The sequence below is a fragment of the Balaenoptera musculus genome, chromosome 12 (assembly GCF_009873245.2).
Source record: "Balaenoptera musculus isolate JJ_BM4_2016_0621 chromosome 12, mBalMus1.pri.v3, whole genome shotgun sequence".
Classification (NCBI taxonomy): domain Eukaryota; kingdom Metazoa; phylum Chordata; class Mammalia; order Artiodactyla; family Balaenopteridae; genus Balaenoptera; species Balaenoptera musculus.
Window position 1 is genome coordinate 7,147,044 of NC_045796.1, and position 21,775 is coordinate 7,168,818.

General features: G+C 40.3%; 1 protein-coding gene across 3 annotated transcripts in view; it reads left to right on the top strand.

Annotated features, from left to right (window-relative positions):
- Positions 1–21,775, top strand: part of PRKN (parkin RBR E3 ubiquitin protein ligase) — a 1,292,350-nt gene that overhangs the window by 1,063,974 nt on the left and 206,601 nt on the right. For all 3 annotated transcript variants that reach the window (XM_036871110.1, XM_036871111.1, XM_036871112.1), the window contains exons 9-10: positions 287–348; positions 14,707–14,856. In XM_036871110.1, the coding sequence (XP_036727005.1) occupies positions 287–348; positions 14,707–14,856 (212 nt within the window). The remainder of the gene's footprint in view (positions 1–286; positions 349–14,706; positions 14,857–21,775) is intronic.

The following is a 21,775-nucleotide window of genomic DNA, read 5'->3' on the forward strand; positions in this document are numbered from 1 at the left end:
TGGTGTCCTAAGGCCCCACAAAGGCCAGATCACAATCAGGAGGGGAAAAAAGGCCTGGCCAGGGTCATGTGTGGCTCCTTCCTAAAGAATCACAGTGGGGGGGCAGGCTGCAGGCAGAGTGCCCTCGGGGGTTTGCTGTCTGGAGGTTGGTTAGGCTGTTTGGCAGGTAAGCATTTGTGTCCTCCCCCAAAGCGACACTGGTCACTGGTAGTCATAACTGCAGTGAGAACATAGTACTGCACAGAATGGGAGTAACACGTTGATGATTAACTCTTCTTCCCAACAGCTGGCTGCCCCAACTCCTTGATTAAAGAGCTCCATCACTTCAGGATTCTTGGAGAAGAGCAGGTGAGTCCGCCTCTCAAAAGCTACGCCAGAGTGTCGTGGAAGATAGACAGTAATGAGGCCATTTGGGCTCTCTCCGGGGAGGCAAGGGGTGTCTCCTGACCCTCAGCGCCTGATAATGGGAAAGGGAGCCATGCAGGAGCTATGTGTGGAACAGTCTTTTCCCTCTTCTATCCATCAGACCTGACAGGTTATTAATTGGTACATCTGCTCCCTGCCAGAGCATTACATCTCAGGACGCGGCAGTAAGCAGGTACAACGTAGTGGCAGATAAGCAAATACATTAAGTGCCGAGATGAATTCATGCCTGAGGGATCGAGCATCACAGACAGCCCTGATCTGATGTCTGTAGGTGGATGTACAAACTCTTTTCACCAGAATTTTATATTTTGTGTGTTACCTGTATTTCACTGCAGCCACTGTGTCTATGGATGTGAACATGTGACTTATATACAAAAGCTGGCCCATTTAAAGTTGATTATTTAAATGCTGTGTTGTGCTCAGTGAAACCTGTCAGCTTCTAAGTAGATGTGTTAAGTTAATAATTCAGAGTGCTAAATATTACCTAGATGTATATGTGTAAACACACACACACACACACGACCACTTAAAAATAAAGCACCTTATCCTCATATGGAATTACAGGCTCCATATTATTATTATGTTAACTCTGATGTCAAGCTATCCTTGAAATACTTATGCCATATAGTTTACAGCATGGTAGTTGACCTATTTTATACTCTCGTATTGATTTTTACTCGCAAAGGTGGTCTTTGCCCACTCTGACCAGAGACATGCAAATGGAGACGTGGCAGCTCAGTTTTGTCAACAGATTTTTGGTTTGTGTGTTTTTGTTTGGTATGTGTATGTCGCAAAGTTGGACTGCCCACTTCCAATATGAGATTTCAAACGGGGGATATAATTAGGGGAGTGATGAAAGGCTGGAATCATTTCCAAACTCGTTGAATTAGCAGGTTACAGTGTGCTCATTCATGTTTTCATACTGTAAATTTCCAGAATAGGGAGCACGGATGTTATTCAAAGACAAGCAAAATCAATTATCCTCCATTGCAGGTAAGAGCTGATAAACAGACCCCCAAACATACCTATTTATGAAAACACCTGTATCTCACAGCTATTTTCCTGTGAAAGTCTGAGAGATTTCTTATAGCAAGAATCATTGATTGTTACCCTGAGGTTTCTGCTCAGATAATGGAAGCTTCTCTTCTAACTTGTACCAATATTTGCAAATTGTTTCCATGTTTGTTTTAGAGTCATTGGGTGATTAGTAGGGAAAGAAGCCAACTATAATCATCTCCTTAGGAGTTGCATAAAATTCAAGCCACTTGCAATTTTCTAGACATTTAATCAAGCCATAATCAAATCAATATTACTCTGATCAGTTGTGCTACATGGCCACTTAGTGCGTCACAGCAATATTGATTTTTATTTCCTGAAAAACCACATTTCCTTCCTTCCTTCTTTCCTTTCATTCGATGAATACTTAACTGTGCACCTACTCATGTGCTGTATGCCATTCTTGGTTACAGGGACAGAGGAGTGAAAAAGAAAGCCCTCTCAGGCTCACATTCTAGTTGAGGAAGGCTATTATGTTACATGCACACAAACATGTTCAGTATATAATATGTTAGTTGGTTATCATTGCCATGGAGAAAGTAAAACCAAAAAGAGGATAATGAGTGCTGGCAGTTGGGGGAGCTGAGATTTTATACAAGGTGGTCAGGAAAGGTCTCACTGAGGCAGGTACTAGGTGCATGAGGACCTCAAAGGTGCGAAGGGAAGCATCATGGTGACATCTGGGAAGAGGTTCCCAGGTAGAGAGTAAAGTGAGTACAGAAGTTTTGAAGCAACCATATATAATGCTTATTTTATGTAAAAAATATTATAAAATATAAAATATAAGTTGTGGTTGGAATAAAGTGCGAAGAAATCCAGGAGCATGTAAACTGGGAGCCGAAGGAACAAAGTGTGTCTAGGAGGAGGACTGACCGTTCATGCCACGCACTGAGCAAGCAGGATGCAGATGGGAAGTGAGCACTGGAATTTGAAACTTGGAGGCCACTGTGACCTTGACCAGTGGACTGGTGAGGGTGAAAGTCTGCCTGGATTGGGTTCAATGGAGAGGGGAGAAGAAGGGGAGAGAGGAAATCCAGATACCTTTTTTTTTTTTAGGAATTTAGCGAGATGAAAACAAAGAAATGAGGTAGCTGGGGGTAGAGAATGTGGGATCAAGAAATTTTTCTTTTTTATAGAAAAAAAATACCATGTTTACGTGCTGATGGGAATGATTCTGCAGAGGAACAGGGAGATTGATGATGCAGAGGAGAGGGGAGAATTTCAGGAGCAATGTCCTTGATTCGACAGCTAGCAGAGTCACGGTTTGGCCGGAGACAAGAGTGGAGACAGCTCAACCTCGTAGCAATGGGAAAAGCAGAATATGTAGGAAGATTTTTGCTGGTGTTTCTCTTTTCTCGGTGAAATAGGAAGCAAAGTCATCAGTTGAGAGGGAAGATGGGGGAAGAGTTTTACAGAGATAGGAAAGGATGATGAAAGTGTCATTTAGGAGGGTGGGGAGTGAATAAGTGTGAGAAACGAATGAATTTGGAGCGAGATCAATCAGCCTGGCTATTTTTCTGTCACACTGAACTGTGTAGACACAGATGCAGCAAAAGCAGAGGGTCAAGTTTAACCAGCCACACGAGTAAAACAAAAACGAGAGAGAGGCAGAGGAGCTCTGGGCAGACCTAAGGGAGTGAGTATAATGACTGAGCCTGAGATCTCAGCTGGGTAAGCAGAGAAGAGGGATGAGAGGAGAGAGGGATGGGGAAGAGGTGGGAGAATCCACCGGCTACAGCTCCCAGTGGGTTCAAGGAATCTTTGGAGTTTGGGTTTTAGAAGGGTTTAGCTGGAAAAGTAGGTGTTGGCTGAAGAATGGAATACTTGACATTGAGATTGTGGAGGTGGTGCAGTGACTGGAAATGACAGGGTCAGGGGAGGACCAGGAATGTTGCTGGCTGAGTTAAGGTAGCCGACAAGATGACTGGACAAGTTGAGGGCATGGACTTAAAAAGCCAGGGTGTTGGAAGTATGGCCCATGTGGACACTGAGATCCTCCAGAATTGTCACCAGAGCGGACTTGGAGAGAGTTCTGGTGAGTCAAAAACTGAGGCTTCTAGAAACAGGACAGGGAAGGGAGGGAGGGGACTGAGGGAGGGTGGGCATCAGTAGCTGACTGCAAATGAGAAATAGAGCACAAAGTTGCGGTTTTGAAAATCACAGCTGGAGGAGTTTTAGAAGGAGAAAGGAAAATGTTCTACTTGGGGTGTTGCAGGTCAATACTCGGTGGTTGCAGAGGTGTGCAGTGGAGAAAACATCATGAGGGGCTGCAGGGAAAACAGTGTCTGAGGTGTGAGTCAAGTTCAGTGAGGGAAGAATGTGAGAAAAAACACTGAGAGAGTGAAGCTACAGGGCAGTACTGCTGAATGACTCCAAGTTCCCCAAGCTCAGAGGCAGGAGTTGGGGCAGCTGAAGGACAGGGGTAGGGACAAGGGATGGACAGAGCTGTGTGTAGGGTGTGAGGGTCAGACCGGAGAAGTGACAAGGGAGCCAAGGATCTCTGGTGATGGAGACAAACATGTCACATCAGCCAGGGATATTTCCGGGCTGATGATACATGACAAAACGTAGTGGCCTCAGGGGCAGATGGTGGCACGAAGTCCGGAGAGGGAGCAGAAAGTTCCAGCCCACCGCTCCTGCCAGGGTGGGTGGGCGGCCTTAGCCGGAGCTGCTGAAACTCTCAGGCTTGTCTCTGGATGCTTGAGGCAACTTAGATTACTTGATGAAACAGAATTTTTTATTGTGTGTTACAAGTTCCCTCGGACAAAATCATTGTAGTCTCTAACTTGACTTTTCGGTTTGTCAAAAAGGAAGAGTAATGCTCAGTCATCTCTTAGAACTTTTGTAAATAATAAGATGCAAAGTAAAGTTGCAAATATTAAGTACTACACTAAAATGTTTCTGATTTAAATACTATTCACCACTCTTATCAATAGACAACTAGTAGCAACAACGTAGACACTAAAATCAGGTTGTAACAAGGAACTGTATTCAATATCCTGTAATAAAACTATAATGGAAAAGAAAAAATAATAAATAAAGTAAAATCAGTGTTAACATTCACTTAAAAGTGAGTTGATTAAAACCTGTACAGATACTGGTTAATTGCCGAATTCATTACTGGGGCTTGGTAGAGATGCTGACCAAGCTATCTAATTTCTTTGTATGTGATTCCTTCCGTTTCATGACTTGAATAGGCACGTTGCTTTTGAGATCGGAGAAAAAATAATCATTTATAAACACTATAACTCATTACCTTCCTAAAAAAAACATGGCCCAATTAAAGCTCCTGGGAAGGTAACATATTACATTACTTTAGCTCTGGGCCCTGTTTCTGATTTGTGTTTATGATTTCACATTCATAAAGGCACCTTTCATCCCCCTCACCCACACCCACCCAAGGCCCAAACTACTTGGCAAAGATATTATCAAACTGCAGGTAAGTAAAGCTACTCTAATTTCCAGGTGAGCCCTAAAGAAAACAGGTATGATATCTGTAAGTCCACAGGATTTGGAGAGTTCTTCAGAAAAAACTGCATTTCAGACGTACTTCCACTTTTACCAGCTTTCTCCTCTTTGGGTTTAATCACCAGAATTTTAAGGAAATAATCTTCATTTATTCAACAAACATTTCTGAATACCTTTTTTGTACTGTTATTGTGCTAGTGTGGGTTTAAAACGGTAACAAGGAAGTCACAGGTACAAATCATGATAAATGCTAAGATGTAACCTATTTTGGATAAGGAGTCAGGACCTCTGAAACATGAAAAGTTGAGAGGACACCCACCATGGAGTGAGCTAGGATCACGGGCTTGGGGAAGAAGAGCCTTCCAAGCAGAGGAAAGCACGTGTTCAGTAGCCCCAGAAACCTTTGAAAGCCTGATTATACGGGAGAGAGCTTGTTCATTGCGGAGCAGGAATTCCAGGGGACAAGAGAAAGGGCTGAGGGGAGAAGGGAGGCTCACATTGGAGAATATCGAGACCTTTACGGGAATGAGAATAGTAGCGGATGCCTAAGTCTCAGAAGTCAGTAATGATGTGAGGTGTGGTGGAATGAATCCTGACGACATTTGGAGGGAGTAGGTGCACAACCAGGCCACCTGGCTGTTGCCGTCTCCCCTGGATCTTGTCATCCCAAGTGTGTCTCTTGGGCATTAAGGCAACTTACTTGGCCTTCACCTCAGAAAGGTTTCCTTGGTATCATAGGCCTTGCTGACACCAAGGGAAGATAGTATAAATGTAAATCCATGTAATTTTAATCAAGAAGATCATTTTGTTAAATTATTACATCATCAAAGTTCAATCAGTTCATTAGATGTGCAGTGGAAATAACCCGTTTCATTGCTTCAAACTGAAGCCTACACAAAACTTCCAGACGATGATATGTCACTCTAACCCCTTCCATTGGCCTCATAATCACCTTGAAACCAGTATAGTGCCTCCAGACTGGAGGATGAGCAGAAGGGAGAGATGTGAACATCCCGTGTTAGAGAAGCAAAACCCAGGAAGAGGACCGGGAGGAGGAGGGCGCAGGTGGCAATACAACACCCTCTCAGGGAAGTTCCACTTCTCTGAGGGTGAGGGCTCTTGGATTTGGAGACTAACAGCACTGCACAGAACCACTTCTCAGGGACTATAGTAAAGGGGGAAAATGATTTGTGCCCCAGACAGCCTTGCCCTCTGCCGAGTGCCCCATCAGGAGGTGTGCTTAGCAGACCCCGTTTGCAAAGCTTCCAGAAGTCTCTGAAGTCACGCCCTCCGTAGAAACTCCTTCAAGGAAAACGGTTTGCAAGTATCTACTTTCACAGCCTCACCCTTCCTGTGGGGCACTGCATGGCCCACAGCATGGAGAAGGGACAAACAAGCCAATTGGTTTTGACCTCCTTTCCAGAAGATTCTACGGCTACTAGAAGTTGAGGATATTTTTTGGCATCATGTCGTCTGAAATATTTGAAAAAGAAAAACCTTGTAAATTGCAATCCAGGATACAGTCTGTTGCTCTAATTATATTTCAGGTGTTGTTTGATCTGTTTTCTCCTCGCATTTAATTTCAGCCATCCTAATGATGGTTTTTTCTAGGCGATGAAAAAGGTCCAGCCCTTTCTCTAGCCAGTTTACTTCATCAGTCGATGACAGATGTCCAGGGATGAAAAGTACATTATTAGCAACAAAACTGAGAATACAAACAGCAATGTGACAGGCACCTCCAGAGGGGCTGTCACCAACTCCCCGGGGCTAACTACCTGCGCATGAAGAAAAATAAGATTAAGATTACTGAGAATTTAAGGAGTGCTTTTTAAAATTCTAACACATATAGAAAATAGGGCATTCTCTACTTAGCACTGGGAAATGGATTAATCATAAATTCATGTTCCTCTAAAAAGTTATTTTAGACTTTTTTTAGCCAAAGATGAAGTGCTATAATAAACCGTTTTTCATTAGTTTCTCAATGATAACGAAGGAATAGTGAGCTGAATTTTTTTAATAAAAGGGAAAAAAAGAAAGAAAGTGGAGGCAGCTTGGTATCGGGGAAAGGGTGGTCTTTTAGAGCCACAGCCCTGAGTCCCTGCCCGTGTGAACCACAGTGAAGGACTGAATGTCTTTGTGACTCAGTGACCTCACCTGTCACTTCCAGGATAGACGGAGAGTGAAATGCATAGGCAAAGTGTGGGCACAGCCCTTGGCACAGAGTGGTAATTCAGTGAATGGTATCTCTGATGGGGATTTCTCTCCTCCAGGGGGAGAGCAGGAGACAGGTCCTGGGAGGGAATCCCCAGGTGCTTGTGGCTAAGACTTCACAGAAGCCAGAATTTAGTGGCGGAAAAGCAAGAACAGCCTGTGTAGGGGTTGCTTTTGTAGCTGTACCTGAGTGCCCCCAAAAGGATACTCTGGAAAATTCCACGGCAGAGCAAAAACAGCCCCCTTCCCTGCTCAGAGGATTTGAAAGGCTGCCATGGATTGCTGACAAGCTCCAACTCATTTTGACAGAACATTTGCCTGTTTTCCCAGATTTAGTTTTACCTAAGTATCCCTGTGCTTCAGATTTCTTGCAGTTTTAAAATTTAGCTTCCTTCTTGCTGTCTTTTCTTAGGAAAGCATGCGAATTAAACATCACGATGAGCCAGTTGTGCCCTCCTCCACAGGACAGGCCTTTTGAGTGGTTTTCCAGCAGTGTGGGGTATTTGGGCCCAGTTCCTCCCCAGCCTGACCCCACGGGTCACCACTTGCACTTAGCATAGAGACAGTGGCCGGCAAGGAAGGGAAAGCTAACTGGCCTCCATGGGACCTGGGACCTGGGACCCTGGCTTCATTATAGAACATTATTCTACCCAACCCAACTCTTCCAACTAGCAACAGACCACCAAAGTGCAACCTCTATTTGATTATGCTCTAGCCTGACTCATTTTCAGATTCTTAAAATAAGAGTTTATTGAAACTTCTGTGAATTTTATACTTTAAAATGAATATTTCCTGTTCTTAAGAGAATCCATGAGCATACATGTAAAAACTGAATAATTTATTCCCCAAATAAATAAAATATAAACCATACCAATGAGTTGAGATTTTACCTAGATAAGTCATCTAACAGAATGTATTTTCACTATAATCTGACAAAATGTAGGAGGAACTTTTTATGTTTTTCTTAGGTGCAGAACAGTATGCTTTGTTAATATTAATATTTATTTTAAAAAATTTTTGCAAATATCCTGTCATCTCTAAATTATCTTAGTTATCTGTCTGTGGAGTATCCACTTTATGGAAGTATACCTAGAAATTTGCAAACTAGTTTTATTAACAGCTTAAACAGCATAAGTTGGCAAGTAAGTATTAATATACCTATCTACACGTACACAAGCACACACATAGATGCTCACTGTGATTCCAAAGACAAACAATGCCTAAGTGATTTTTAGAGAATTTGCTGCTTTTGAGCTCACTGAGAATGGACTCCATACAGACCTAGTTCACGTTACAAATTAATCACATTCCTTCAAGTTAGTTCTATTTATAAATGCTATTCAACAGTGATAAGTAAAAAAGCCCTAAGAAGTAACACAAGTAGTGTCAAAGGATCAGTCATTGTTCCTTTCCACCATTTGCAGTCCATTTATCACTTTACCACTATTGTGTGTATTTTACACTCAGATGAGTACAGACATTCTGCTCTACTTCGTGCTAACTTGTCACAACTCTCCAGTAGGTATATAGTATGTTTCTTCCAGTGCACTCTCAACTTTGTGCCAGTAAGAGGTTGAAAGGAATCTATGAAACTGTGGGTCATATCTTAAAGAAAACTACATAAGGATCTCTGCTAATGACATATATGTAATTACATGTCTAAATTCTTTCCTTAGGGTATTAAACTTTCTATGAATACTAGAACATTATTGGTCTAGGTCAAATGTTTTTCTTATACATTTCACAATGTTAAAAAAAAGAAATGCATTCAGTAATTGTAGGTTTTGATTCAGATGTTGTGTGTACTTTTTAATCAGAAATTACCAGACATGTAAGCTAAAATATTTGTCTTCCTTTAGAAAAGGAATTGTAATATAGATTGAATATAATAAAGTTATTTCTTATAAATTTCTTAGTTAATGAATGGAAAGAGGAACATAGTTTACACGTTCTGTCAGAATTTGAGACTGTAACACATGTAGTCAGCAAGAATTTCTATAGTGTTAGTGCACTTTGTCCATAGGTTAATAGGTTAACTTCTTCCTAGAAAAAATATTATCGTAGTAATAAAATTGCTTAACTAAATTAAATAGATAGGTGATCTGTCATCAAATCAGTAAATAGCTAATGACTTAAGATCAATTTATTTAAACTAGAAAATAATTTATGTAGGTAAAAATCATCCTATACCACTCTGTTATTAATTCCCATTGTCATTGATTATTTTATTAGAATTCTTTAAGAATGAGGGAGTTAAATTTTATTAATTCATTTCTACAACTATTTATTGTGTACCAACTATGGACAAGATACTATGCTGAATTCAGGAATAAAAATAACGTGAAGGAAAGTGGGGAGTGCAGAGGGTCTAAAGGGAGGTCTGAGGGCTGGAGCACGTAGGTCCCATGACTCACAAACCAGTAACCAGTCAAAGACCTCTATCAGGACAAAGCCCCTCACTGAGTAAAGGGAAAGAGAAAGTCCGGTTGAAATGGGGGATGGGGGTTGGGAAACAGAGTGGGAGATCACAGAAATTGAACCCTCATATTTTTTAACCAAAAAACCAAATAAGAAAACTGTAGAGCCATTAGGAGCTATTCTGAATCCTTCTTCCTCCTAAAATTTTCAGAACTAATTTCATGTAAAGGTGAGCGACAGAAAGGAACAAAGTAAAATCCAACAGAAAAGAAACAAGGTCAAATCCCACACAAAGTTTTTAAGAGGAGATGCAGAATGAAGAGAAAGAATATTGTCCTGAGAGACAGTGAGAGTGTGTCAGCCGGTCATGCCCACAAGCTGGGTGAAAACTAAAATAACTATTCCAAAGGAACTAACTTATAAAGAAATTTCACAAGTACAATGAATAACAATGGACATAGTCTTAAGAGAAATAGAAGTGAAAAGAAAGAAAATTCTAAAAAAATGAAATAAAGTAAGATAAACTAACTTTACCCAACTTCTAAATCAGTCAAGAGAAGTTGACCAATTTAGAAATTAGGTAAAGAAAATCCAATATATGTACACTAGAAAGCCCGTAAGAAAAACATCAAAGCAAGAGAATGGAGCAAATACTAAAAAATTAAATTCAGTACAACTTTCCTGACATAGCATGCATGTGAATATTGATCAGAAAATGACCAGCACCAAGACATATTCTAATAAAATTACTAGATTCTAAAGAAAAAGAAAAAGAAATCCTTTGGGCATCTGAGCAAAAAGATCAATTCACTTATAAAGGAAAAAAATAAAATCAGATTGTCATAGGCTTGCCCATAGCACTTTACATCAGAACATAGAGTAAGACATTTAAGATACTTGAGGGGGAGAAAATATGAACCCAGGACTTTATAACCAGCCAAACTCATTTTCAAGAATCAAGGCCCCAAATAAACTGTCACTGAGCAAGAATTCAGTGAATATTTTTCCAATGAGATCTTCCTGAGGAATTTATACTAGAGAACAAGCTTCAAACAACCAAATTGCTGATCAGACATTAACATAAGGACTGGTGATGAGTATTAAGTGTGTGTGTGTGTGTGTGTGTGTGTGTGTGTAGCATTAAGATTACATGAGAATTAGGAGAAAGAAAGCATAGTATGAAATGGCCCCATGTTTCAACAATTTAGATACAGTATTATTATTGGAAAAATTTGGCAGGAGAATGGGTAGAGCACATGAAAATATATTTGAAGTTTTTAGTAATCTCATTCATGGTGATAGTATTGTTATTCTTATTCTAAAATCATGGTGTGTACAATGTGAGCTAAAGCAAGTGAGCTATTGGAACATTGTGATTCTATTATTCTCTGCGTTCTTGAGAACCAGTGTAGAAAAAGGACAACACAGATGCAAAACAGAAAATATTAAGTAAAACTCTGTAGTTCTGAAATACCTACCCTCTTAGCAAATTTAAGTGTACAATATAGAATTGTTAGCTGTGTTCCCCAGGCTGTACCTGAGATCCCAAGAATGTATCCATCTTGCAAAACTGAAACTTTGTACCCATTTTGGATAGGACAAAACAGAAGGTTAAACAGTCCAGTGGTACAGAGCTGAGCAGAGGAGTTCAATAAATATTTATTGGAATCATTCACGGTGATATGAGGGGATGCTGTGTGCCAAAGCCACACAAGGGTGGGAATGGTGGAGGAATGGCTTGCTTCTTCATAGGAGTCTGACCAAACCCCACCTGGCTTAAAGCCAACTTCCTGTCTGCTCTGCACGTGCTGCTGAGTGTTGGTGCAGAAAAGCAGGCAATTCTACCGACTAGCTTCCTCTAAATTCATAATCACTGTTCAAATGGGCTGTTAGTGCCGCCCAGCAATAATCCTGACTCCAAACATTCCCTCCCCTTTATCGTTCATACCTTTTCTGCTCATCTCAAATTTCCAAAACCTCCTTTGTCTGCACCTGGGCCCCAGCACTCTGCCCTCGTCCTGTCTAAGGCCTCACCCTCTACTCATCCTTTAGATCCCATTCCCTCACCTACTCACGGGCGTCAGCAGTTGCCGTCCTCTTCTCACTCATTCCCTTCAGCCTACTAACATCCTGTTATTTCTCCATTTTCAAAAATCCCTTTACAGTCCCACAGCCCTCCCAGCTGCTGTCCCCCTGTCTCTGCTGCCCCTTTCAGTCAAACTCCTAGAAAAAAGTGTCCACCCTCACCTCCTGGAATTTGTCTCCTCCAGTTCTCTCTTGACTCCACTCCCATAAGGCCTCTGGCTCCATGACTCCACTGAAATGGCCCCTGTTGAGATCGCAGTGGCACCTCCATTCTAACAACAGCCAGTGTTCAGTAATTGGCTTATCTGCAGCCTTTGACACAATTTATCATGACACATACACCCTCCTTGAAATACTGTGTTCCCTTGCCTTCCAGGACACCTACATTCTTCTCATTTTCCACCTGCCTAATAGGCTGCTTCTTCTCAGTCTCCTCTGCTGGCTCCTTCTCCGCATCCCCACAAAGGTTAGGTAATCTCATCCAGTCTCATGGCTGTTGAGATAACACAGGGTCGTACTGTCAAATCAGACTTACAAGAATCGTAGATGTAACCCAATGTCAATCTTTACTAGTAACTTCCAGGATGCTGGTAATGATGAGACACAGACAAAATACAGGGAAACCCCACCTCATTTAACACAGCTATGCATGTCCTTTCTCAGCATATTGGGAGGTACTCTAGGCAAGAGTCAATACATGAGGTCTCCGGGAAGTTCATGGAATGATCACTAACATGAAATCTCTCAGTTATATAAACTGTCTCATCATTCATCACTTGATGAAATGTCTTCATTATCCCTTAATAATTGCATAGCTTATGACATTTTCAGAGAGCCTTACCTCATAAATTCATATATTCTAGTTTACTGTAGGCAAACTTAGACCAAGTGTTTCCTGCTAAATGCATTCCATAGATAAGAACTCTTTTCTAGTAAATGCCATTGTATATAAGTACCATTAGCATATTTACAAGGGGATTTGACCAATGCATCTTTCTTTTTTTGCTGGGGTCAGAAATATGAGAAAATGGAGAGTAGGCCTGATGCTACCCCTTTCCTTTCCAGCTCTACGTGCACCTATGACTTCACAGTCGGTGTCTACAACCCACAACTTTCTCCTAAATTCCAAAGCCATACATTCAACTAGCCACTCAACATTTTGACTTAGCTGTGTAAGAGGTTTTCAAAATGAATATGAGCACAATAGAAATAATGCTTCCTTTTCTCAACTCCCTAAACACACAGACAACACACACACATAGGCACACACAATACACACACACCTTTCTTCTTCCAAGTCCCCCCATCTCAGTAATAGTCTCTCCTGCCCTCTCCCTGCCTTCTGTCTTCTCAGGGAAAAACATTACCTCCTGCTTGATTTCCTTTCCTCTCACACCACATATCCAACCTGCCTAAAAAAATTTGCCATTTCTACCTTCAAAATATATCCAAAACTCAACCACTGCTCCATCCCTACCTCAATCACTGCTTTCCTGATTCAAGCCACCACCATCTCTCCATGGACCTTGCTGAAATAACCTCTGACCTGCTTCTCTGCTTCCTGCTTCTGTCCTTGTCCCCACGAGTCTATTCTGAACATATCAGCCAGATGGCTATCTTTAAGAGATTAGTCGCATTGTGTCATCCACAGCTCGAAAGTCCCCAGTAGTTCCCAAATCTCTCAGAATAACAGCCAGAGTTCTTATAAAGGCCTTCAGGGATCTATACATCCTGGATCCCCATTAACTCTCTGACTTCATCTACTATTACCCACCCCACACACACACACACGCCCATTCACTTTACTTCAGACACACTGACCTCTTTGCAGTACCTCAAACAACCCAAGCCCATGCAGCCTCTGGACCTTTATAATGCTCCATATTCAGCCAGGAAAGCTCATTCCCCCAGGTGGCACGTGGCTTGCTTTTCTAATCTCCTTCAGATGTTGGCTTAAATGCAGCTTCTTCATAAGGCATTCCCTATTCCCTGATCACCTCTTTAAAATTGTAATTCCCATCTTCCCCAGGATCTATCTCTTCTTAGTTTTTTTATTCTCCTCCCACTTATCACCATCTGAAATACTAGAGTTTAACCTTTCCGTATTTACTGTCTAGTCTTATGGATGAGAGCAGAGATGTCTGTTTTGTTTAGGGTTGTATTCCCAACACCCACAGTAGTGTCTGGCACATAGTAGGCGCTCAGTAAATGTTGCATGAATTAATTAACTGTCAGATCCATTTGAGTTGATCTGAGTTTAGAAGAGAATATGATCAAATAATGCAAGGAGAACAATAACTTAGGGCTGTGACAAGGAAGACTTTGCAAAGTGTGCTGTGCAATTTGAGGTTTATTCTGCAAGCTGGGGACACCGTTAAAGGGAAATGAGCCAAGCAACAGCACAGAGAAATGAAGTCAGGGATAAAAGAAATCATGCTTTAAGAATAAGAATAATGATGAAAGGAAAATTTTATTCTTTAACAGAAAAACAGCCGTCTTTCTTCATCAAGCTGAATATGCTCATTGATACCGTGTGGGCTGCTAACAGTTACCAGGGGTGGAACACTGGGACCTATTTTCAAAATGGTTTTTAAAAATCGATAGACTCCTGAGTAGAGGCATGAAAATATACTCTGTGATGAGATTGATAGTGATGCGTTATGAATGTCCATAACTTAAAGTATAGATATGTTCCCTAAAATTTGTATGAAAAAGTCTACTAAATGCAATTAGTAGTAGTAGTAAAGTCTACTAAATGCAATTGGTAGTAGTATTTTAAAAAATCAAACTTGGAAAAATCTATTTTTCGAGGATAAATTTCTAGAAATTCGAAGAACCCATGCCTCACTTATTTGTTTTGTCAGCTGGAACTGGGAGACTTTCTCTAGGTTGTACCACACCTTACCCACCTCCAGCCCCCCCAGTTTTTACAGAAACAGACTAACAAGAAAACCACCGAATCACCAACTATTAACATTTTGGTAGAACAGCACATCTTGGTGTCTGTATTATCACTTTGAAAAACTCATTTTCTCTTTGCAGTACAACCGGTACCAGCAATATGGCGCCGAAGAGTGCGTGCTGCAGATGGGGGGCGTGTTGTGCCCCAGCCCGGGCTGCGGAGCAGGGCTGCTTCCTGAGCCCAGCCAGAGGAAGGTCACCTGCGAAGGGGGCAGAGGCCTGGGCTGCGGGGTGAGTACCAGCCACAGCCCTGGCTCTTGACCGTGTATTTGTTTGCTTTGGCAAATTGGCTAGGATTGCTTTATTTTCATTTTCCATTTGGACTCAGACATCTTTGATATATAAGAAAATAGATTTTTAAATTCTTAACAGGATACCATATATATACATATATATATATATATACACATACATATATATATATATATATTGAAAGGGAGGTAAGATTTTCTGCTTTAATTGCTATCCAAGTGTTTACTCTAAGACGTGAATTACTTGGTCAGCCTTTAAACTTTTCTTCCAGTGCTCAGCTAATTCAGAGCAAAAATGTGTGATTTCTTAATTCAGGCATTAAGTAGACAGGAGTGAAGGAGAAAGAGAATTCCTCATCTTAGCGTGATGTCTTAGTAACATTGTTTGCCTAAGTAGTTCAAGAAATAAAATGAAGATTAATATGGAAAACTTGAAATGTTATTGTGTTGTAAAAATCATTTTAAATCGAGATGAGCAAAACTTAATGGTGCCTCTTAGGAAGCAGAATAAGAAACACGGAAAATGTTTGTTCTAAGAGGTCAAACCAATATGACCTAGACAGCTTCTTGAATGGATCTGTGGCTGCGAGCTGACAGCGAAGGGGTGAGGGAAGCATAAATCAAACGCAAATAGGCTGACCAAGTTATAGGTTGAAATGACAAATGGATAATAATCCTGATATTAAATTTCATGCAGGCCAGAAAAAGAAGCGTATGTGCTTATAAAAAGGTTATTGAATTGTGATGGGAAAGCATTTCTTTTAAAATTGCAACTTCATGACGAGTTTTGTGGACGGAGGGGTATGGATGGCAGAGAGGTATTACCCAAGCCTAATTTTTGGCTGAGCGTTGTGATTTACCTGTGCATAAACTGGCATCTGTCACCCTTCGTAAAACTCCGTATCGGTCATGGAGTGCAGCTTAATGAGCCCTGGGCTGAGTGATAAAGCAGAGTAAGTGGAAGGTGAGAAATAAAGAGACACCATGATGCCTAAGCAGAAGGAAATACCTCTGGATTAATAATGGTGATTGCATTAGGATGAAAACTCAAGTCATGTCTGCTAGCCTTAGAAATTATGGAAATCAAACTCCACTTCTCAGCTTTAGTCTTCATCGTTTACTGTATAATCTGCACCGATTGCACTTGGCCTCAGCAAGCTGCCAAATTCTGGGATCAGAATTTCTAGCAAATGTTTTCTTTTAAAACGAGTTACAATAGCTTTTAACTAATGGCTCAATTATATGCTTCTACCTGCTAACTGCTCCTGTTGTTCCATTCTCTAAAGCTGGGGGGTTCCTTTGGCTCATCTTCTGCATTCAGTTGCTCATCTTGCTCTAAGAATTTTGAAGGTTTATGTAATTTAAGATTTGAACATCTTTCTCTTCCCTTTTCTACACAATGTGTCATTATAAGTGACACACATATTTGAACTCCAAATCATGGAAAATTACCTTGGAAGTAAATTGAATTGCTTTAAGATCTTTGGTTTAAGAGAGTTTGGGGGCAGTCCTTACCTAAAGGAGAATGGTTATCTTCGGGGTGTTTCTTTGGAAGTTCTAGGCAATGTGTTTCATTTTTATTTATTCTGTTTTGTTATTGTGGGGGTGGTAGGGGATGCTTGTTGTTTCATATATTACTTGTCTATTGCTGCACAACAAATAAGCCCAAATTTGAACCTTTTAATTAATAAACATTTTTATCTCACAGATTCTGAGGGTCAGGAATCCCTGAGTAGCTTAGCTGGGTGGTTCTGGCTGAGAGTCCCATGAGGTTGGAGTCAAGCTCAGCTGTAGTTAACCCAAGGCTTGACTGGGGCTGGAAGATCCACTTCCAAGATGGCTCGACCACATGACTCTTGGCCAAAAATACCTCAGTTCCTCACTGGCTAGTGGCCCTCACCACATGGCTCTCTTCTTGGGCTACTTGTCCTCAGAATGGTAGTTAACTTACCTGGAGCAGCTGATCCAATAGACAGAGCAAAGATAAAGCCACAGTGACCTGCTCTCCAAGTCTGTACACCATCACTTCTGCTTTATTCCATTGGTCAACACTGAGTAGTAGATCCAGCACCCCCCTCAAAGGGAAGGAAATTAGGCTCCATCTTAAAGGAAAGGGTACCAAGGAATACATGGACATATTTTGAACCACCACTGTTTGTAATTTGAAGAAGTTGAAAAAAGAACAAAGAGAAATGATTTTCTAAACTATGCACTTAACTTGATGCTTTCTTTACCCTCCCTGCCTTTTATGCCCAATCCCATAAGCTTTTCAGACTGATGCAAATTCCTATTGCTTTGCCTTCTCAAAAGACATAAATTGACCTCATCATTGCTCTTTTTCTTCAAATCCTCAGCTTTCACAAAAGGATATTAACCCAACTTACATGCCTTTGGGATTCTTGTAGTGGTTGAAAAGGAGATTGGGTTGTATGACTTAGATCCAAATACTGGCTCCATCAACTACCAGTGGTCCTAACCTTTCTGTGCCTCAGTCTCCTCACCTCTAAAATACGGTGTCTTATAATGACCCTGTATGAGACCATTATGAATATTAAATGAGCTAATGGATATAAAATGCTTAGAACAGTGCCTGGCATTATGTATATATCTATTTAATATTTAATCAAAAGCTTAATCAGTATTTATCAAAAGCTCACCTGAAAGACATAATATTCAAGGAAAATTAACTACAGGACACTTGTTTGATCCTCTCTTCCAAATATTCTAAAATATACCCCTGAATCAAGCCAGATCTACAGCAGGGAATTAGATACCTAGGCCTCACTATTTTAGCCCTTCAAAGAATTGCTTTCCCTACATAGTAATTTGGTGCCATTTGTTTATATTGTGGTCACTGTACAGGGAACTTGATGTTTGTGGTTCAGGACATCCCAGTGGGCTTTTCTGTGAGGAACCATGGTGCCTATTCCAGGTTCATTGTGTTTGTCCTGAGGAAAGTTGTCCTGGAGGACATTGCGAATTATGCAACTACTAAGGGTTCCCCCTGAAAGCTGACTGCTGGGAAACCTAGAGCCACATTTGTGGGCCAGCTACAGCGTAGAAGTGGGCCACTAATAGAATGGATTTGGAAGCTTATTTCCTGGCTTCACTTTTTTACTTCTTTCGCTTCCCTTTTCCTGGTACATGCTGTTTTGCTGTGATTTGTACACCCTTGTAAGCTGGTGGTCTTTTCTGGATTTACGGGTGGTAATGGAAAGCTGTTGTGTGGAAGAAATCGTGGTTAGTTTATGTCGTTTCAGAGGCAGAACAGGGCCCAATAAGTAGAAGTTAGAGGAAGATGAATCTCTGCTCAGTGTTTGCTCTAGCACCATGGACAGCAGCCACAAAACAGGCTGCCATGGGAGCAGTGAACCCCTCACCCTAGGCAGTGCTCAAGGAAAGTAACTGATAGCAAAGCTATGGAAGAATCACAGAGTCTTGGACGTGCTTCTCAGGCTGTAGTTTACAGGTTTATTGTAAGGTATCCGCGAATCCACCTGTGCTTAATTTGTCCTCAACTGGCAACTCTTATTATGTGGGTATCCAAGAAATGCTGGATGTTACAAACAGGATCTCATGCATAAAAATGGTTGAGAACCAAATTCCCTGTCATTCACAGAATTTAAAAATTCAGCCTTCCAGGTACATTGTGAGGTGCCCACGGACACACAGTTTTAGAGCTGAGAAACACCTGTGTACTGAGCTCCGAACTGTGGAGTTCTAATCTCATCAGTCAGCCCACCACTGCATGCCTGGATGGTCCCCCATACATCCATGATTGCTGTTGTGCATAGTTTCCATCTGAAGACACAAACGCCAGCATTTTCATTGTCTTTGGCTCCTTTAAAATAGGTGCTAAGGTTAGTATTTATGACTCTCTTATTCAAACTTGTAGTGTTATTCCCTGGAAAATCAGATTAGCTGATCCTTTGCTCCCCTATATCACTAGGCTTAACTGTTACCCAGAGAGCAGTGTATATTAGCTAATAAAGGAAGGTAAGGATTTCCATTTAAATGATAATATCAGTCCAGCTAGGAAAGGCCTGATAGATGTGTGATGGTTGCAGCAAAATTTTTACCATTATGAAGAATTATCCGAGCTTAAGTGCCACCTCCCAGGGTTCAAGTTAAAGTGTTACACTTGTTTCATGCCTTCATAGTCTTGTCCTCAGTAAATTCATGTATATGGAGTTCAACATTCATTGAATGACTGAGTGAATGAATGAATGAATCATAACAATGTAGAAGTAATATGAATACACTGTCACTTTTATTTTCAAATACTAATCATCCTTTACCCCAATATCAGAATTACTTACGTTGCCTCAACAAGAACCTCTTCAAAAAATATGAAATATGTAGTGTTTTACTTATACACATAGTACATAATTCAGAACACCAAAATATACTAAGTTCAGAGATCCACGAAAAGTCAGTTAGGAACCTGAAAATCCTGCAAAAATTACAGAGTTTATATGCCCTATCGAAGGCCACACAGCCAAATGAAGAATTCAGTACATCTGATGTATAAAATGTCTTAGTCTTGGGAGCACTGAGATTTTCGTTTTGACACAGCACAGAATATTTTTACATGGATAAACAGAACTCAACGAAGAATATGTTTTGGGATCAAATAGCCTGACCTTACTCTCTGCTAACCCTTGGTCATATTTTTACTACTGCTCATAAAAATATTAATTGGTTTCCTGAGGAATTCGTGTTATGCATTATTCTTTTTCTGGCCTCATTGCTATTCATCAGAACTATCTCACTAACTTTTATGGTACCGATGTAAAATGTTGACATGTTTAATACTGGAAAACAGCAACAAAATATGGAATACATTATACTCACTGACCTGGGAAAACAAAAAGCTATAGCAATCAAACCTTGTGAGTTTTCTATAAATAAAACATCTTTATCTTATTTGGTGTTATTTTGGGATGTTATATGTCTGAGAGATAATTTCTTAAAATAATACTAGGAATTGAATAAAGAGTTTTCTGTTTTAAATTAGAAATTCAGGGACAAGATTTAACAACTGAAAAAAATTCATACTCATTTAAATGAAAACCGGAGATCTTTAAAAAAAAATCGTTAAACTGACCATTAGTTAAGGAAATTAAATAGAATTTCTTAAGGCATCTGATAGTCACTCCCTCCTTTAATGAGTAGCGTGCGTTGCTCTGAGGCAGATTTATCGAGGAGCTAATGAAACGTTCGCCTTGGGCTCCTCACTTCCACAGACCCCCTCCAAGCCCTCTTAACCAGGTTTGTATTCTTGCATTGTTTTCCTTGAAGAGGGTCTCAAAAATTGTAGAACCTAAAGTTACAAAGGCTCCATCCAACCTGGATCTAGACCTGTGCAAGGACGGGGTACGACCTGCTACATGCAAAGAAATTTTTGTTGAAAGCACTTATAACGATATCATTAATATATTGTTGAAGATTTTAGTTAAATGAGAGTTCAACCCTCATTTTTAGCCCTTATATAGGAAAGGAGTCGATGTAGACAAATGGAGATACCTATTCCTTTCCTCAAAGATCTAATTATTGAGTTAAAAACTTCATAAATAGATGGGAAGCCCTTTCATTTCAATATGTGGGGCTCAGAAACAGAAAGTCAGCAGATGGTCAATATTTAATAAGAAAAAGAAAAAGAGAGTGGTTACTTTTCCAATTCTTTAAAGATATTTTAATTTTATAAAAATACATAATTTAACTAAATTATGTGAAGTATTTTGAAAACTATATAGAGTTCTCCCTTTTTTCCAAAGAAGAATAGAGATTAAATTCTAGACTCTAGGTATGTGTGGCTTATATTGTAATGCTTTCAAGGAGACACCAAAAAGGACAGGTTTTTTCCATTATGTCTAAACGTGGGTTTGTCAGCGTTAAGCTCCAGGTTGTAACCCTTCCTTGCTTTTGCCTCAACCCCCTGGCCTCTCTAGCATGTAGAGCATGGAATCAAATCTTGTTGACACGTTATTTTTTGATATACAAGATGTTCTCTATCAGAAAGTATTTTTAAAAGAAAGTGAATGTTGCAAAATGTCAGAAATATGCATTCCGTGTTTACTTGACAAGTGTCCAAAAATCTAATTTAAACACTAAGACTGGCTCATTTGCAGAGTGGAAATAAGTCTTGCTAGACTTTCTGCTTGTGAGCCAGCTTGAAGTGCAAAGATAGAAAGCTCTGGAGAGTATTTATTTTAATTAAAGAAACTGTTCATAAATGTACAAACAAGTTCTGCATAACATTCCTCTGGAAAACATTTAGCAATTGGCAAATGTTCCTAGAAAGTATTCTGCAATCTGAAATAGAAATATATATTTTCTAACCCAACACAGAGCCAGTGACCTTTCCATGTGTCTTTAGCTATTTTTTGTTAAAATAAGGGAAGTATGAAATAATTATACTCTTTCAAAATGATAAGCTCCATCTCTTTGAAAAATGTGTTAGGAAATCAATTTTGTGGCAAATTGAATAGAGGAGACTTCTTCAGCTCTACCAGCTACAAGAGAGCTCAGAACATTTTGGAAAACAGGTTTCTACTGAAGATAACATAGCTCCTGTGCGTTCATTTTGATTCTGCCCTCACCTCAGTCTAGGGCTGTGCTGTTCAATATGGTAGCCACTGACCACAAGTGGCTATTTAAATTAAAATTAAATAAAATTTAAAATTAGGTTTCTCAGTCACAGTAGCTACATTTGAGGTATTCAGTGGCCACATGTGGCCTCCAGCTACTGGACTAAACCATTCAGAGAGCATGTTTTCATCAATATCACAGAAAGTTCCATGGGGCAGAGAGAACAGCTATAAGACATCGCCCAAGGAGAAGCATTCACAAACTCAGACATTCCTGTGTCTCACACATAAGCGCTTTGACCTCTTCAA